This window comes from Vanellus vanellus (genome assembly GCF_965231255.1).
Source record: "Vanellus vanellus genome assembly, chromosome: 11".
Classification (NCBI taxonomy): domain Eukaryota; kingdom Metazoa; phylum Chordata; class Aves; order Charadriiformes; family Charadriidae; genus Vanellus; species Vanellus vanellus.
Window position 1 is genome coordinate 22,503,569 of NC_138916.1, and position 18,216 is coordinate 22,521,784.

An 18,216-nucleotide genomic window follows, 5' to 3' on the forward strand; every position below is an offset into this window, starting at 1 on the left:
AGCCATGCTATTGTATGACATACATGTGCGATGCTATTTGGCTGTAATACAGTCAGTTAAAGATGTTCAGGGTTAGGAGAAATTCCAATGGATAGAGGAATGCAATCAAGAGAGTTGTAAAGATAAATGTGAGTCCTGTGGCACAAACATTCTCTTCTCTTGCCTTCCCTTCCCTTCCCTCTTCTCTTCTCTTCTCTTCTCTTCTCTTCTCTTCTCTTCTCTTCTCTTCTCTTCTCTTCTCTTCTCTTCTCTTCTCTTCTCTTCTCTTCTCTTCTCTTCTCTTCTCTTCTCTTTTCTCTTTTCTCTTTTCTCTTTTCTCTTTTCTCTTCTCTTCTTCCATTCCATTCCATTCCATTCCATTCCATTCCATTCCATTCCATTCCATTCCATTCCATTCCATTCCATTCCTGTTTGTGTTTTAAAAGTGAGTGCCACCTCAGCAGAACTTTTCAGGAGGGAGTGGTAGAAAGGAAAGTGCTTTGGAAGTGAAAAAAATCCTTGGTAAAAAGAGTTCTGGAGGGAATATTCAGCCATAGTGAGCAGTACTGATCACTACCTGAAGCCTTGGGATTTACTCGAGGCAGGAGTCAACAGGTGCCCTGGGACTAAATCTCAGCTGTGCAGGGAAATGAGTCGAGTTCCTTCATGCTGGATAACGAGCATTGCTGCCCAGCATAATCCTCTGCCTTTCACTGCTATTCAGACAATTCCAAACTGTTGTGAGAGCACACAGAGAGAAAAGCAGAAAGAAGAATCAAGCCTCAAAGACTAGTCAATGCCTGGTCCTTCCACATCTGGCAGGTGGAAGACTTACACCCCTGTTCCTCTTGCTGTGAAACAGTTTATCTTTATTCACTATTTTCTCTTCTACAAACAGAAAGAGTATCTCTCTGGTTTCCTTAGGGCACGGACTTCCCACAGCAGGAGGGCCCCACCGGGGCTGTGGCTGTCGCTAGGGAAGGAGGGGGAGGCTGGAGATGTGTTAAGTCCTGGTTTGAAGAGATAGAGGTTTCTGGGGGATGGGAAGGGAGAGCACAGGGCGATGTCTAGTTTAGGGAGATGAGGTGGTCAAAAGAGAGAGCAGGGGATGCAGAGGGAATCTGATCTTTGGAAAAGGACCCCACGTTGTCTGAGGCCAGCTGGGAGTGTAAGGCTTCAGTTGACACCTCAGTATGCTCAGGGCGTCTCTGCACCACACGATTGTACCGTAATAGCACTGACGAGCCCTCAGTGAGAAACAATATTGCTACCCATCAGATTTTCTCTATTATTCTCAGAACAAGAAAGAATAGAGTTATGCAAGGTGGCACCTCCCTACGGACCTGCCTCCTGGGTTTTTTTTGCCTCAGAAACTATTTATTTTCCTTTACAATTATTTATTGCTATAGTTTAATATTGTAGACATGACTGAATGGGTTTCTTTACACCTATAAAATTGATATCGTATATGTTAATTTTCAAGGTAACCTCATAGAACGTAATTTCCAAGTAAGTTTCTGGCAATTACTGGTAGGAGAGGTTAGTCACATACTGTTGTGACTCAGAACGATCAAATTTTGTGAGTGTCATACGTTTCATCATAAATAGTGTTTTACTGACTAATTAAAACTATTCATCAGCTTAACAAACTACCATCCATGAAATTCTTCTGACAAAGCGGTCCCTGAAATTATGGTTGCTCACAAAGCACCTCTTAACATTCAGATGAAAATAATAAAAGCTCGTTTTTTTCCCCTCTGCATCTATTAATCACTACCTAATAGGAGCAGAAAGCTAAACATTAAAGAAATATTTTAAAGTGGATTTTTTGTTTCTCTATTTTCACTACCACTGCATGTATCATATGGTTCCATAAGAACTGCATCTGCTGGCTAAATTAAATCTTTCAAACATAATATATGATCATGGCAGTTTGAATCAGTCTATGACAATTCAATTGAAAATACTATACCCAGTAAGAATTTCTACTTCAAGGTTGGCTCCTTCATCAAAACAGACAGCTTTTTTGCATGGGATGCAAGCTACACATTAAGGACTAAAAATAATACTAACATGCACTAAAATAAGAAGCAAGAACCAAAAAGGTTTTGCAGGAGAGTCTGCAGGGGGGAAGGGGCTTGGACTCCAAAACCAAGGTCCAGTTGAAGGTTGAGACCACAATCTGCCCCATAAAGCCTTTTCCCACTCTTTTGTGTGGCTATGAGCCAGGAAAAGTCCAATGCAGATGTTTGGGTTGCTGCATCCATATAACCTTCCTGCTGAAGCAAGAACAATTTTATTATCAGCCTGAGAATATCAGAGTTTTGTTTTTCTTCTAAGCCAAGCAGTTGTAGTCCTTCAGTGCTTTGAAATACTTATCTTTTGCTGTCTTACATTGTAGAATTAGGAAAAATCCTCCACATTAAATCCCAGAGTTATGGCACCCATAACAATAGTTCTGGGTAGGTAGCAACAGTGGGGGAATAGACTGCACAGCAGGGGAAGGGAAACTTCTCCCGGACAGTAGCAGAATAAATCTTTCCAAAGCTTTTGGCAAGCCAAACATTAGCACACACCATAGTGTTATGGTAGCACAACAAGCAAAAGGACCTCAAACCTGCATAGCTAGGTCTGAAATGAGGTTCCAAGCTATGATGTCCAACCAGGGGCCAGAGGAGACGTCTCGGATACAAAGAATCCAACGCCTTGAATCACAAATGTTCGTTTGACAATTAAGGTGCCCTGATGCAGTGTTAACTTGCAGATGGCTGTGATTTAGATGCTTAACCAAAATTCAGAAGACAGCTGTTCTTTTCTCAGTCCTGCCAGTGAATCTTGGCCATGTAACTCACTCTTTCTGCCTTCATCTTTCCCATCTGTAAAATGATGCCTCTCTTCTTTTGGAATCCCTTTTAAGATCTGCAGCTGATATCACTAAATAGTACTAAGTTTTTATTATTGTTTTTTTCTATTCTGGTATGTATGAATTATTCCAGTAATTAAAGTCATCAGAGTTACATACTAAATATATTGCAGCTCCTGATGTAGAAATAGTATATGTATGCAGGTATGTGTGAGTTAAGAACGCTTCTCTTACTATACTGTTATTCTGTAAAATTTCATTCTGTTTAAACTATGTACCTAGACATATGACTACAGCTAGGAATCTCCTCTGTCATCCAGCCATCCAGCTGGTCATCCAGTCTGCCCAGTGAACCAAATGCCAACTGTACTGAAGTTGAGGAGTTTGAGGCGCTTAATGGCAAATTTGTTATGGCAAAGCATAGGATACGCGGATAGCAATGCGAATTTCTCACATAATTCCTCCCTTCCTGTTCTGAATGTACCTTTTGAGGCCATGTGTCCATGTAACGTTCTGCCAGCGTGGGGTGCAGCATGTGTAAGGCACTTCTCCACACCACCGATAAACTCAAATTAAGAAACACAAACAGTTCCTCTGGAGAAGGATCACTGAATGGATGGGTAAGACAATGCGAGGCCTCCGAAAGACTCCCCGAAGGCAAACCCACTAACATCTCCTTTGCCAGCACTTGCTGTGAGCAGGAAGGGAACCTTGTACTGTTGACAGAGTTTGGCAGTGTTATACATTAGTATTTTGCATTGAATCTCGACAACTTTTATTTCTTCAAATCTCTTGCATAACAGGAAGGACTAGTGTAGAAAACCTAGAGCGCGTGCAAGCAGCCAAGCGTTCCTCTGGCACTAGACCAGGTAGAGGTGGAAACTGGAAGCTGTCCACAGCGCACAACATGGCATGAGAAAGAAATTGTTCCATGGCTCTTGCTGCAGTTTGGAAGCCATGGTACGCTCCCTGGCTTTTAAGCCACATTTACAGCAACAAAAGATTTATTTTTTTTTAAATTTACTACCTGAACTGAAAAACAAAGTCATTTTTGACCTTTAAATTTTTTAAGCATCTAATTTTTAGGAAATCTGAGGAAACCAGGTAATTCAACTCTCTCAAGGCAAATTGGAAAAAGAAATGCTTTAGACAGCACAGTCTGTTCCAAATTCTGAATTTGTTCTTCACACATCTTTCAGCCAAAACAACTTCTTCCCAGTGAATTTCCTGACTTTCTGTTTATACACTAGCACCAATCATCTCATCTTAATTAACAACAGCCCTAATCCTTTTTTAACAGTATTTTCTGCCTTTTGGTGTGGATACTACATTCAGTCTCCCTTACTAAAATGCCCTCTTGCTTTTAAAGAAATAGCCACAATGAGACTGTAGGGCCACTGCTCCAGTCCAGCACATCTTCAAAGGCAGCCTCATTCAAGCACACTATTGGTTTAGGTCAGGGCGAAACTTCACGTAAGGTCCATGGGGTCCGGTCCTTCCAAACTTCTCAGTATTGAGGCAATAATCAGAGCCTCTGGAGATCTAGGCACTTCATTAGACTTCATTACCATAGCAAGGTGTCAAGGCTTAAGAGGTCTCTGGTGTCTTCCTTCCCTTCTCATGTCTCTGACCTGGGAAAGACATGACTATAGGCCTTTGACCCCACACGCTGACTCCTCACCGGTGCTCAAGAAAGGTGCGTTGCTGCGACTATTTCAGCTCTTCGTTTCCCTCTCTGCTTTTCAGAAGAGCCATCCAGGAATATGCCTTTCTGACTATTGTAGACTGTCTCAACATGGGCTTGTTGCACGGGGGAACTTTTAACAGGTGTATCCTTCCCTGTGGAAGGACAGTCTAAGCCATCAGCGCATTCTAAATACCTAATTCTGGGGCTGTTCAAAAGTCCTGTACAAAGTGCCTTTCAGCGTGCTTTGATGCAGAAATTATTAGATGATGTTCTTCAGCCGTTGTTACGCAGAAGGTTAGACTAGACGATCACACTGGTCTCTTCAGACATTAAAATAGATAGGTCTATGAAAATAGAAAAGCTGATTGTGTATTTCTTAATGTTCCTCCCCAACATGCTCCTCAAAGCCCCCAGAACTTCCCGTTCCCGCCAGCTCTCTAATAACCACATCACATAAGTCAAACTCACTGACAGAAACAAGCAAGCTTCCCTCACCTCCTTTCAAGTGTTTATATAATTATCCTACACACTTCGGCATCGCAACAAGTAGCCAACAGTTTAAACTGCTTCTGGGGAAAATAGATGGCTGTCAGTAAATGAATCACTTTGGAAGACCACGGGTTGGTTCAGCAATGATAAAAATTCAGGGGAGGAATGGGAGGAGGTGGGTGGGAAGGGAAGTATGCTGGATGGGACTGGTTAAACAATCAGTAAAAAGATTTGTTCGGGATACGCAGTGCCTTTGGAGAAGGTCATTTTCCATCAACTCTGACACTCCTCGGCTCAGAAATTGACAGCACTTGGAGGAGCTCATTGAAAAGTGGAAAGCTGAAATACCATGGATGAGTGAGAGAACACTTAGAGATCTACAGCTTGCTGATATCTCTTTGTTCCATAACAGCAGTGATAAGATGTAGAAAAAAGGGAGATTTTATCAATGGACAGACTAGACTCATTTATTAAGGAAATGGAGATACCATCTCAGCAGAGGATGCTGCAAGAGAAGCTGACGGAGCAGTGATGGGAAGGAAAGCATAAAATGTATCCGTCAGACAGCAGCCAGGCACGGGTCAGATACACGGTGTGTGTCAATGACCACATGCCCAGAAAAGAGCTGTGAGAGGATTCGCTCCTCCACCTTTCTGAGCTCTCTCGAACTTGAGACCTCATCTTTCGTCACAGCTGGTCGGTGCTAGTCTGTTCTCTCAGGAAGGATCTTCTGGCAAAGCCCCAGAGAACCTCCCAGGTAGCTCTTTGACAAGCCCAGGATGAACTCTTGCACCCTCAAACCCACAATCTTCCCCCACTTAAAAGCCTCTTAATGACCACTTAGCTGAGAACCAGCAGCCAAGCTCGGCCTTGCCTGCGGCCTGCAGTCCTTCCGCTCTGTTTACACCTTCATGGGAGAACGGGCACACAGAGAGGTTTCTGCAGGCTGGGAGAGGGGGACCACACACTGTGCCAGCTACTGCCCAAGAGCGTGCTCTCACTCTCCGGCACACATGAAGAACAGCTTCCACTGAGGAGCAGTTTACCTTGCATTTACCACAGGCTGACGTTGTGCACGCTGGCAGGTAGTGCAGAATAGTGTGACATGCAGGAATTTATACCTTAGCTCACTTGGCAGTGATTCTTGAGACATCCCCTATCCTCAGTACAAGGCAGCATTAACCTTCTGTGTATAATGCTCAGCTCGTGCCTTAGGGATGGTACTTTTTGCAATGATTTCATGATACACAAAATAATCAGAAGTGATAGAAGCCTGTTGAGAGCTACCTTTGAGGTGTCAAACACTTTGGATCCTTGCTGTCAAGACCGGTGGAGCAAGAGCTATCTTTCTGTAGAGGACTCGTAGCATCAGAATTACAAGGCGTTTAAATAATCCATTGCGAGCTCTGACTTTCAGTTAAGCAAAGCCTCACCACTCACAGTTGAACTTGAATTCACAAGAACGATCACCTGTTTATTCCCAAGACTGAGACAAATAGTGTCTATCTCAAGCACACAAACAGATTTGCCTGAAGTGTTTGTGTGTGTGTGAGTGTGTGTGTGCGCACGCACACAAATTAGGTGGTATTGCTTGCATACATAATTGAGGAAAGCGTTTATATTTTAGCAGACTGCAAGATTGCAAGGTAGGTTTGTCATCATCAGCAAGACAGTCAGGTCCCTACCTGTCTGGTTTAAAATTGAAGATGTCCGTACCGAGGGCATATTTGCTTGGGCATCAATTATCTCCACCTCCCTCTGGAGCCTACACAATCCTGAATTGACTGTGAACGCGTAACAGTAATGGAGAGACAAAGGAGGAAATCAAGTGGGTGCTGAGGGGCTCAGCACCTTGCAGGCACGGTAAGGAAATGTGGGCACTGTAGTCCATCAGAATAGCTCAGGTCAGGGTGTTTTTGCTGTCCAGGATCCCTTTACTGCATGTGAGGGGGTGAGGAATCTCCAAATAGCAATTAAAACAATCAGTAAACAAGGCAAGGAGTTACAAGAGGTAACATACAGGATAATAGGGAAGAGTCTTAAATTCTTCTTTGTTTCGGGGTTCAGGGAACTTAATTCACGCTCGCAATGGGAAAGTAAATTCAACCTATCTCATGTTAGGTACAAGTCTGTCTGTGGCTCTAGCTCTTAGTAGTGAGAACCTGAAGAATCAGATCCTAAAAAAAGCAAAAGGGAACAAAAACATTGAAACCTGACCTTTTACGTGAGGCTTTTTCCATTTTAGGTATACTTCCCTGATATTTATTTTCCTGAATATTTCACACGTGCACATACCAAATGAAGAGCAAAAAGAGGCACACATGAGAAGAGAAGAGATGCCTATTTTGACAATGTCAACTTTGTTACAGTTCCATAGACTGACTTGGGGATATTGATTTCAGTCTATTTATACATCTACCTCAAGTGTTTTCAACAAGGTAATTTGCCACGAGACATAAACTGAAGCAAATTAGGTTTCATTTTGAAAGTCCCCTTGCTCTCTATAGATCTAACAAGAAAACCCATGTCATAAAAAGAGCCAAAATGATGGATTTGAGTAAATATATCTATATTTTTTAAACTTCAGTGGGTTATTATAAATACACACGGGCATCATATGATAGTTCTTATGCCTAGAAGAGTGCAGTGACAGGATAAGGTCATACGTCAGATTGTTTCAGACTTCAGCAGAACTGTTTAAATAGTTAACAGACACAAGCTTAGTAGCTGACTGGACTGATACTTATGGTTCCAAACCTGAGGTCACTTAAATCAAAGGTTGCAATCCAGAGGAACTGTCTGTGTTCTTAATTAAAACTACAGAGAAAAAGGGAGTAGGTGTAGTTAATTGAATTTTTTTCCCAATGCTTTTATTTGATCAGTCCCTGCACTGGTATATAATATGATGTACGTACCTGAGAGTGTTGGTAATATTGCAAGGACATCTCTTGTTGCACTTGAGGCCATATAAACCTTCCGGACACATTCTTTCTTGGCAATAAATCCCTTTAAATCCAGGGTCACACATACACGCTCCATTTACATGATAACACTTTGCACCATTTTGGCAGTCGCATCTTTGTGTGCACTGAAAGCCGTATGTCCCAATAGGACACTCTTCTTGACACCTGCAATGAAGTATGTGAGACAGGATCCAATCAAATGCTGTAGTCTAGCCTGCTTATGACTTTCACATGGGAATGTTTTCGTTAATGAATTAAGTACAAAATCACTGCTCATTTATTTAAGTAATATTCTGTGAACTGATGATATCATTGGAGTGATGTGATATCTTGGGCATGTAAATTGCTGTTAACTGAAAGTGCATTAATCTCTGTTCAATTATATCCTGCAAAATTTGCATTAGTTAATATTATCTTAGTAAGAAAGTGCATTCTTGTTTCCTGGACCTTGACAATTCCATTCATCAACCATAGGAAACTGATAGAGAATAAGATACTTTATAAAAAAAACCCTCATCTGTTTGCCTTCTCTTTATTACAAAAGGATCGTGCACCTTCTTTAATAACATATGGTTCTCTTAGTGATAATGAGCATTGAAAGGGAGTGAGGTCTATTCAGCAGTACAGAGTAAAGTGCCCTCCAGCAATGTACAGTTTTACTTTCCCTCTATGTTGTCATTGCACCAGCGTTCTACCAACTAGGAGAAAATATACTTCTTTGTCTTTTGTGTGTGTTCTGAGTAATTAAAGCTCGAATTTGCTTTTCATCTCTTACTCCAGGGATGCTCAGTAGTATAAAATCTCAAGACAAATCACTTTCACGCTCCTTAGTGTAGTACCTTGTCAAAAATTGCCAACATTTTTAATATTTGATACACATAAAAACAGAACCTGCAAACACTATACACACATAGTTTTAAATTGCACCTTCAATGCACTGTTTAAAATATTTCCCTACTGGATACGTTATGAAATCTGCCAAAAAGTCTGTTTCATTGTCCTACAAACCGGTTTAAGCGTTCGTAATAATTCCTACTCTGAAAAGCTCAACTAAGTTCCTACAGAAAGTAACTGATTCCGTGCTTGACATAATTCAGTGGTTTCAAAATTCTGCAATGAGTCGGTACTACAGTTTACATGATCCACCGTGAAATACAGATAGGCCTTTTCAGTTAATAAAAAAAAAGAAAAAGAAGCCCAGAAAAGCCCAATTCCCTTATCGCATGGATGCCAGATATTGGAAATTGCCTATCAGCATTAATTTAATCCTGAGCATTGATTAAAGTGTGTACTGTAAACTCAGTGGATAGAGGCAATTGTTAAATGTCTTTCTGCGGGTCATTTCACAGCTGGCAGGTGAGAGTTAATATAATGATCAGTAATAAAAGATTAATGTGTGATGCAAGCCAGGCAAAACTGCAATGAACGCAGCCAGTATATAAGAAGAGCATTACTTTTGCAGCCTCAGATTATCACGTTTTACTAAAAATAAAAGAACAAAGCAAAAGGCCTAGCTAGGGATTTGATTGCAGCAAGCATCAACACTGTTACTGGTTACAGAATCCAAGTTCAGGAGTTCATATGAGACCCAAAGAGAGAGGAGCCTGAGACAAACGGGAAGGGAAAGAGCCTGGAGAATCACCGGCGGTACTGGCTGCCAGCCTGCTGCTCTCAGGGGAGTTCAGCTGCAAAGGAAATAACCAGCCAAGAATGGGTAACATGAGGACTGAAACACTCAAAGCAAATGAAATGCAATGAAGAACATATTAAGATGCCTTATGTCTCCATTGCTGTGTACAGCTCTACTAGTTAGCAGGAGAGCCCTGTGCTCAACGAGATGAATACGTAGTCAATAGTGCACTATATCATTCTATATTTATAGAAGATGAAGCATTACCTAGCAGGGAGAAAGGCATCTGGAAATGAAATATTGACGACCTAATCCATTTACATAATTAGCCTTTTTCTACTAACAATTTAACCAACTTATTTATTTGGAGATCAAGCAGCTACCGCTAATGAATTTTATACAAAGAATACTAATAATGACTCCTCTGGAACATAAGAATAATCACAGCAGGAATTAGCTTTCTACTTAAACATCTTTCCTTTGCAACATATCAATCTAATGTGTCCATAGCACCATTAACAACCAGATACATTGTTCAATTAAATTACAAAATGAGCTGCTAAGCCCTAGTTATGTTTCTTGTTTAATTTACATTGCTTTCTGCCTATCTGGGGAGATTCGTATTATAATATCCACTGAACTTTAATATGTACTATAATTATTTGGGTTGGGATACACTAATATGGCTGTCACCTGTAGAATTAATAGAAGCAATTTCACAAAATATTAAACATAAGACAGCCTGCTTAACAGATGAACTTAGTACATACACCTACATTTTTTCCATATAATTTTTTTCATGTAATAATGCTGTAAAGTTTTTTAGGCTTTTCTGTCTGTTTGTTTTGAAACAGTGATCACATTTATGTAGCACAGACAAATACTAAAAGCCATCCGAAATACACTAACCTGGAGATTGCCATTCTGTCGATAAAAGATACAGGTACAAACACAACAACAAGAGAATAAATCTGCTCATATTGTTATAACAAGTGTAGTACTTACTCTGTTAAGATTCAATCTTTGGGTTTAATGGCAATATGGAAAACAAAGCTAAAAGAGTATGTTCACTGTTCCCATCAGCCACTGAGTTCTTAGACACCCCATCCTCAGCTTCTAACTGTGCTTCTGCTATTATTCCTTTCCAGTTTGCAAAACACACATTTACATGACATATCCAGTCATTTTAGCCGAGTACAAAGCCGCCTGGAGTTATTAATAGTGCATGCCAATTTCCAAGATATTTAGTGCAGTGCCACTTCCTGGAAAACAGGTAGGGAACAAAGCGTGGCAATTGCACCTATATAGACCTTTACGATCATTTCATCTCCACAAATATGTCTCTAACTGTACGTTATTATCTTCCGCACAAGACAATGAACTGTGGTATTATATGGTACTTATAGACAATTAAAAAAGATGAGAGTAGATAAAGTGTGTTTACATTTTTATTGTTGTTATTCACAGTATCTGTTATTATTAAGAATTTTTTTCAGTGCCTTGTAAAATTTTAAAGAAAACACTGTTTTGTTGTGCAGCAGCATTCTCCTGCTATACTTGCAATTATACCGTAACACTGCAACAGTTGCACGAGATCCAGAAAGAAAAATAGACTTTAAGCTAAAACGGTGCTGACTAATCTGTCCCATTGTCCATGCTGTATGAACACATACCCGAGGAAAGCAATTTAGACTTTTAAAAGACCTTGTGCCTGCTCCTGCCCTCGCTGAAATCAACAGGCAATGTACCGTTAACTAAGTGGAGTTAACAGCCAGGTAAGGGTACGCGTGCCTGTTCGGAACAAACCATTGCTGTTCGGAACTAACCATTGCGGGCACTGTGCTGTCCCAGCGCAGGTGAGAGCAGAACTCCAACTGAATATAATGGGCCTAAGGTTTCCTTTTCTTACTGAAGGCTGACTACGGGCTGATAAGCATGTTTTAACCTTTTGAGAACCTGTTTGAAAGGTGGGAATTTCTATGCTAATACAGTTTTTTCCCACTGCTAGAAAAGCTTTCCGAACTGCCTGTGTACCTGACTTTCTCCTGTTCTCATTCACCCTTCCACACAACTGCATTTCTGCTCTTCCGCCTCTCCCTTTGGTGTCTCTTTTACTTCTCTGCTCCGGAGGGGGGGGCGGGGAGGGGCAGGTGAGACATTCCTAAGGGTTTTGCTTGGGTGCAGGTCCACAGTGTGACCTTCTCTTGGCATCTTTTCCACCTCTTCCAACTGATCATGCCATATTTTCTCCCTCCCTGCCTGTCTTCCCAAGCAACAAACCTTCTTTGGAGTCCAAATCTCTCTCACTGTTCTCCAAGTACAGACCTGAAGAGCCCACACTCCCTTCGTTTAAGGACAATTCTCGGGAACTGCTGTCAGGTCTGCCCTGTAGTGCCTCCTCTGCCCAGTCTCACCCCGAGCCGCCTTCTCCAGCTCTTCTTGAAGGGCGATCAGCAGCAAAGTCGTCTGCTTTGGACAGCAGGCAGAATGAGGTCTTCTGCTTCTACTTGCCATCTCCTTTCCTCATCCCCAATGGTCCTTTCTCTACCCTTATTGCTGGAGTGTGTAAGTGTTGCTGTTCAGCAACACCATTACTGTTCTTTCCCTGTGCCACATGCCTGTCGCAGAGCCAACTCTTCTGCTGCATGTCCTCCCTCGTGGCTGAGTGAAGAAGTTGGCTCAGCTGCAGGCTGCTGGCTGGGAGCTCCCAACAGCTCTAACGCTGGTGATTCACCTACAGCCAGAAATCGATCTAGGTCTGCGAGAACAAAGTGGGGAGATGGAGAGACAGAGGGCCTCTGTCAGCCTTCCGGAGCATGGCCAGGACTGGGGACGGCTTGTGATTGAAGTGTGGTCACCAGTATAAGTGTCCAGGCTGCACAGTTGTTTCCTTTAGTGAAATTGTCTCCAAAAGGAGAGAAAGAGAAAGCTTTGGTTAGCAACAGTAATTATGTGGTACCCCATGGCTGAAATCACTGTCTCCAGATGGAGTATGGGGGAAGAGAGACACACTGATGTCTCCTCCACTAAATTAATTCAAAATAATTAGTATTTCCACAATATTCAGCCACATGCAAATCCTGAAATAATCTCCAGAGCCCCCTCCAATTACCGCTGTTGATAAAATGGAAACAAGGAACTTCCACATTTCATGGGAAAGAACATGGCCTCCTGAACCCCAGCACGGCGTTGAAGGTTGGTCTGTTTGTGCGCTCTAAAGACTTGCTGATTGTACAACGAAGCAAGAAATGAGCAAGTCCAATGAGCTTTGCTGCATAAGCGTATAATTGTAGCATATGTCAGTATAGTGATACTAGCTTGTTATAGCTAATAAAAAAAGGGAAGATATAGGAGAAAGAGCTTCAGCACATCATAGACTAGTGAGCTGTGCCCACAGCCTCTGCAAACCCTGGTGACACAGTCCAATCTCCAGCAAAAACTGCCCATGAAAGCTTGCTTGTTTCACTGCAGCTTCTCCAGCACCGTTGGCGCTGTGGCAGGATTAGCCGGAGGGCTAAGCCAACATGTGTTACAGTCCCACCTTGACTTTGCTGTGTAGTCATTTTGCTGAATCCATGACACCTTTGTAAAACAATATTATCATCTTCCCTGATCGATTTACGGGTGAAGGCTCTCATTTATAAATGTTGAGCATTTATCACCCTTTGTTGGTGTCTGAGACGGATCAGTGCTGCGGCAGCACAGAGGGGTTGAAGGAAACATTAAACTGCTGCATTGCTTACTCTTGAGGATATTAATTTGTATAAATATAGTTCATTTACATATCTTGTAAACATGTATTGCTCTCTATTAAATTTATCACTGTAAATATCTAAATTAAATTTAATCCATTAAATTTTAAAAGTTATATTAAAAAAACCCTGTAAACGGAGAGCATTGCCAATAAAAAGTAATAACATTGCCACATTTATAATGCTTGAACTGCTTCAGAAGGATGAACCTAATTGGAGCAATAGAAACATAACACCATTTTTCAGAGAGTAAGATTGTCCTAGAAGGGATATAAATATTGCGAATCCACAGTTAAAACTAAAGGCTTTGGGGTTTTGATTTTTACCTGTCTCCTATATAGCCAGCTGTACAGATGCATTTTCCTGTCACGGGATCACAGTGTCCTCCATTGTGGCATGGACAGTCCTGGCTGCAGTTAATTCCAAATGTTCCAGGAAGACATGGCTGTGCACACACCAGCCCCTGGTAAGGTTGCAGAAAAAGCAATATTTCAGTCAATATTCATAATGTGATAAATTTCTACATGCAGCTTGGATTTTTCTTGTCCTTCTTGCTAAAACCAGACCTAAGCGTAGCATTTTTTCTGTTTAAGATGGACTAAAGATAGTCTCAAAATTCTGCTACCAGAGTAAATGCCCATCTACCTTATCTCCAGAACGGATTTTTCTCACCACTGTACAGTCACTGATAATTGTCTTCTTTGGATCTCCCCCCATAAACTGCAGCTGGGGCGGCTGGATATTTACTGCCCCTTGAATAGAGGCAGGAAGGCTTGGGAGGAGTTACAGGCAACCAGAGAAGGCTACAAAGCTGCATGTGTCCTGGTGGTTTCTTTTGTGAAATAAAGAGTCAGAAAAGTTGTTGGACCTTCTCTGGGTAAGTGTCACAAAGTGAACATTTAAGAAGAGGGGGATTGTTGGAAAGACTGCACTGGGAGGATGAGGTTCTGCTAGTTGTGACAGTCTAAGATGATGTCTTCTGTTCAGACAGCCCCACTTCATCCAACCACGAAGAGGTCCAAATCCAGCTGCTGGAGAAGCCCTCTACTACTCTTCAGATCCTACCTACTTCATTCCCTCTGCTCTCATCCAGCTCCCACATTCACCTCTTCAAGTAGCACAGAATGGCATCTGCCAGTGCTTTGTCTAAGCCATGGAGGAGGCAGGATGGAAACAACAGACTGGGATAGTTGCAGAAAGCTACCAGTGATGACACAGAAGCAATCTGACTCTCTGCATCAGCAGTGCAGCAGGACAGAAGAAGTGATTTTGCAGTGGAATATCTGCCTTATCCCTGAACACTAGCTAGATGCACCATCCAGCATTCTCTCAGCTCCTTATCCCCAATCTTGGAGCCGCATCTCAGTCCCTGACCTGCCTCCATTCCACCTCTTGGTGGCTACCTCCTTCCCCCATTTTATGCTCCCAGCCCTCTGCTCTCCTGCCTCTTTATTCCAGTCTACCCCAAATCCTTGTTGCAGACTCCCTTATACTCCTGTCCTTCATCCGGATCCAAATCCCCATCTCTGAGTTTTTTCTTCCTTCCTCTCACTGCTTACCCATCCCTGAAAGTGAAAAGACAGACTCTCGTTCTTGGTTGTGCACCCTGGTACTGCTCACCAGGAAAAGCCGTTGCCGGGCAAGCCTTGTTCCTGCTGTTCAGCCCCAAGGCAGAGAATGATTACCATGAGTTGTGTCTTTGGAGAATTTATCGGACAAATTCAGGTGGTTTTCCCCAAAATATCACATAACGTCCCCTGCCAAATATCAAGGCCTTACAAGGATTTCCCTAGACTTTCTTAGAAGTTGTATGAATGGTTTTTATGTGAGCAAAAACAAAATCTGAGGCTGGCATCCAGCTGAGTAACTTCAGCCAAAACAAGTCTGGCAGTGCTGGGTTCTGAAGATGGGGTCCTAGAATGGAAAATGTTTGGCAACTGCAGCAAGCGGTGCTGCTGCCCACGCCACGCACAGGGCACTTTGATAGACATGGTGAGGGTTTGTCCCTTTTTTTTTTTAAATGTCTCCGAAGTCTTATTTTCCTGACCAAGCCCAAGGGCTCTGAGCTGTGACCAAGGCACATATTAGACACAACTTATACAAAACATAAAACAGGAACGTAACGGCGGCTTTCCCTCCTTGGGGTTCTGCTCAACAGTTTGGCAAGTTTAGCAATATCAACAATGCCAAAGCGGAGAGGCTGCTCTTCAATGGAATCACAAACCAGATACTTCAGGCCTTTCCTAACCAGTGATAGGTGACTCCTCGGCTATAAAATAGACAGGTTGGCCTCAGTTCAAGAACTTTCAGATTACAGTGTTAAAAAACTGGTGTCTCTGGACTCGAGTAATACACAACACCATATATCTGAAAACGTAAGTATCCATTTATCTTGATAATAAATACTTTCTCTCTTCACGTCTCAAAAGGAACAGGATTTCTATCAACAAATGATGAGAAAGCAATACTCTGCGATGCATCCTCCTGCAGCCAAGAGACTCTTTAGGCATACTTTTTGCATTAATATGTACTAAGGGAATCCAAAACATCCCTCTCTGGAGGATCAAATGTCAGACCAATGTTTCCTGCTGCTTATACATCTAATCAGTAAAGTTCACCCCATCAGCACCTTTTTTAAGGCCCTGATCTCATCAGATCCTGCTTTTGACATTGTTTGCTATATTATTACCATTTTGAGTATAGAAAAGATTTTTTCTGTTCCATTTTCTCACACACCCTCAAGTTTAAAGTCCCCAACAGAAAGAAAAATAGACAAAAATACAAATTATAGTTGCTTCATAAAGCCCAGAAGCAATAAGAAAGAAGTGATTAGCAAAATGTGTTGTATTAAAATGACGTAGAGCCTTGAGAACGGGATCTGGGACCAAACAGGGCGTGTTGCCAGTGACAAATGTTCTGTCATGTAAGGAAAGATTGCTGCTTTCCTGAGCACAGAGATCTAGTCCTTCAAAAGTGTTTCTGAGAAACATCGTAAATACTAAATTTAACTTCTCTCCCTACTTCCTGAGAGTGTTTGGAGAATTTAATACTGCAAATGAGAAAGATGTATAGAATTAAACGCGTAAATTGTTAATGAGGCCCTAAAGCAGCCACCCGCTAACTCTCACAGCCACAAAGACACAGAAGTGGAAAAAGCCCAACATCATAGTGTGCTGGGAGCCACGTTTTGTTGACGAGTTCAACAATATGTGCTGTCAGCCATCATCCTCTTGGTGAAAAACCCATGGGACAGTCAAATCTCACAGGACACAGTTTGTATAACTTGTTGTGCTTCTGGGAGAGTCTGCACTGGGTGGGAGGAAGCAGGAGGAAAGAATTATGACAAGTAATAAAAGAACCAGGCTTTGAAGATGGCAGATTCAAGGAAGAACCTAAGAACCCTAGAACTTCTTCCTATTCAACTTATTGCCTCCCCTTGCACATCCCACAGGCAACCGAGCCCCTAAGGGAGCTGAGCTGCTGTTAATAAGCCTACCCTAGGAAAGGATAAAAGTTGCAGCTCATCCAGCAGCAATAAAATCCAAGTGGATTTGCACTTGTACAAATCCAGGGAGAATTCCCTCCTTCCAACGCGATGGTATATTCAATACATACGTGCAGTCTCAAGCCTTGAAATCAGCAAGTAAAATTCCTGATGTCAAAGAAAGATTATCCATGGTGTGAAATAAAATGAATGCTGTCTAGCAATCCCATCTCACTTCCTCATTTACAGCCCACTCATGTCTCACTTCCCAAACCATTCCAACCACCAAGAGTTAAAAATATAGCATGAAAAAATATTCTTTCTCTCTCTGTGTACTGAATTACCAGCTTTTCATTAAAACCCTGGAGAGAGCCTTTATACTTAAAATCTGAACATTTACAAGCTGAGTGCTTTTACTTATAATATCAGTTTCTTTCCCCGGAATACTTGATCTCTCTCTTCAATTTTCAGTTATGCTTGTTTCAAACATCAATTGTTAACTCTAGGGTTTCTCTGGGGACAGAGCAGCCAACAACACAGCTTTCAGGAAAGTCTCTCTAGGCCACTAAAAATGCAGAGAAGAAACTCCAGGCTTTAAGGAACAGGACAGAAGTGGGCCAGGATACATGACCACAGATGCCGTGGCACCCCAGTGCTGCGGTTCTTCTTTAGGGTCTATGCTACATCCTAAAAGACCTCTAAAAACTTCCCATTCTATTCTGATAGCCTTATATCTCTTTAGTGTTTTTTTAAATTTGCAAAAAGAGCGAAAACTCCTGATAAAATACAGGTAAGGAAGAGTAGCGCAGAACAACTCAGATCCTCGGATATATTGGCATGCAGAAGATAAGGGGAGGTGAAAAAAACCCACCCTAAAAGTAATATTTTTATGTTAATCACTTTATCGATCGCTTCTTAGGGGTACTGTCAGAATGACTGGTAGGCCCTCAAAAATATTTGAATCGCTTCCTTTATGCTTTAGCTCCAGTAGTATGAAAGAACCTTTTCTTTGGCTCCACTAAATGCCAGTAGGGGGTAAGGTGCCACATTTTTACTTAAGTTTTTGAAAAGTTTTGCCTGCTTTGTCATTTGAAATGGAGTAACATCATCACCACCTTTGCCATGGCTGGCCAAGTTAGAGAGACTCTGACTCTCCAATTAGAGGGAGATTTTCCATACACGGCTTCCATCAAAAACTACAGCCAGCAATGTTCTTCTCCCATCTTGCTGCCTGATAGCCACCAGAATCTCATGGTTGATACTTTTTAACAAAAAGTGTGATCAAATGGAGGCAGCATTTGCTGTACTCATCTAAAGGAACATAAACATCTCTCTCAGCCCTTAAATGTTTCAACAGGTGTAAGGTCCA

General features: G+C 41.9%; 1 protein-coding gene across 2 annotated transcripts in view; it reads right to left on the bottom strand.

Annotated features, from left to right (window-relative positions):
* MEGF11 (multiple EGF like domains 11) overlaps positions 1-18,216 on the bottom strand; it is a gene marked incomplete at its 3' end in the record, with an annotated part of 212,686 nt that overhangs the window by 81,479 nt on the left and 112,991 nt on the right. For both annotated transcript variants that reach the window (XM_082488744.1, XM_082488745.1), the window contains exons 7-8: positions 13,690-13,826; positions 7,934-8,146 (exon numbers count right to left, since the gene is read on the bottom strand). In XM_082488744.1, coding sequence (XP_082344870.1) covers positions 7,934-8,146; positions 13,690-13,826 — 350 coding nt within the window. The remainder of the gene's footprint in view (positions 1-7,933; positions 8,147-13,689; positions 13,827-18,216) is intronic.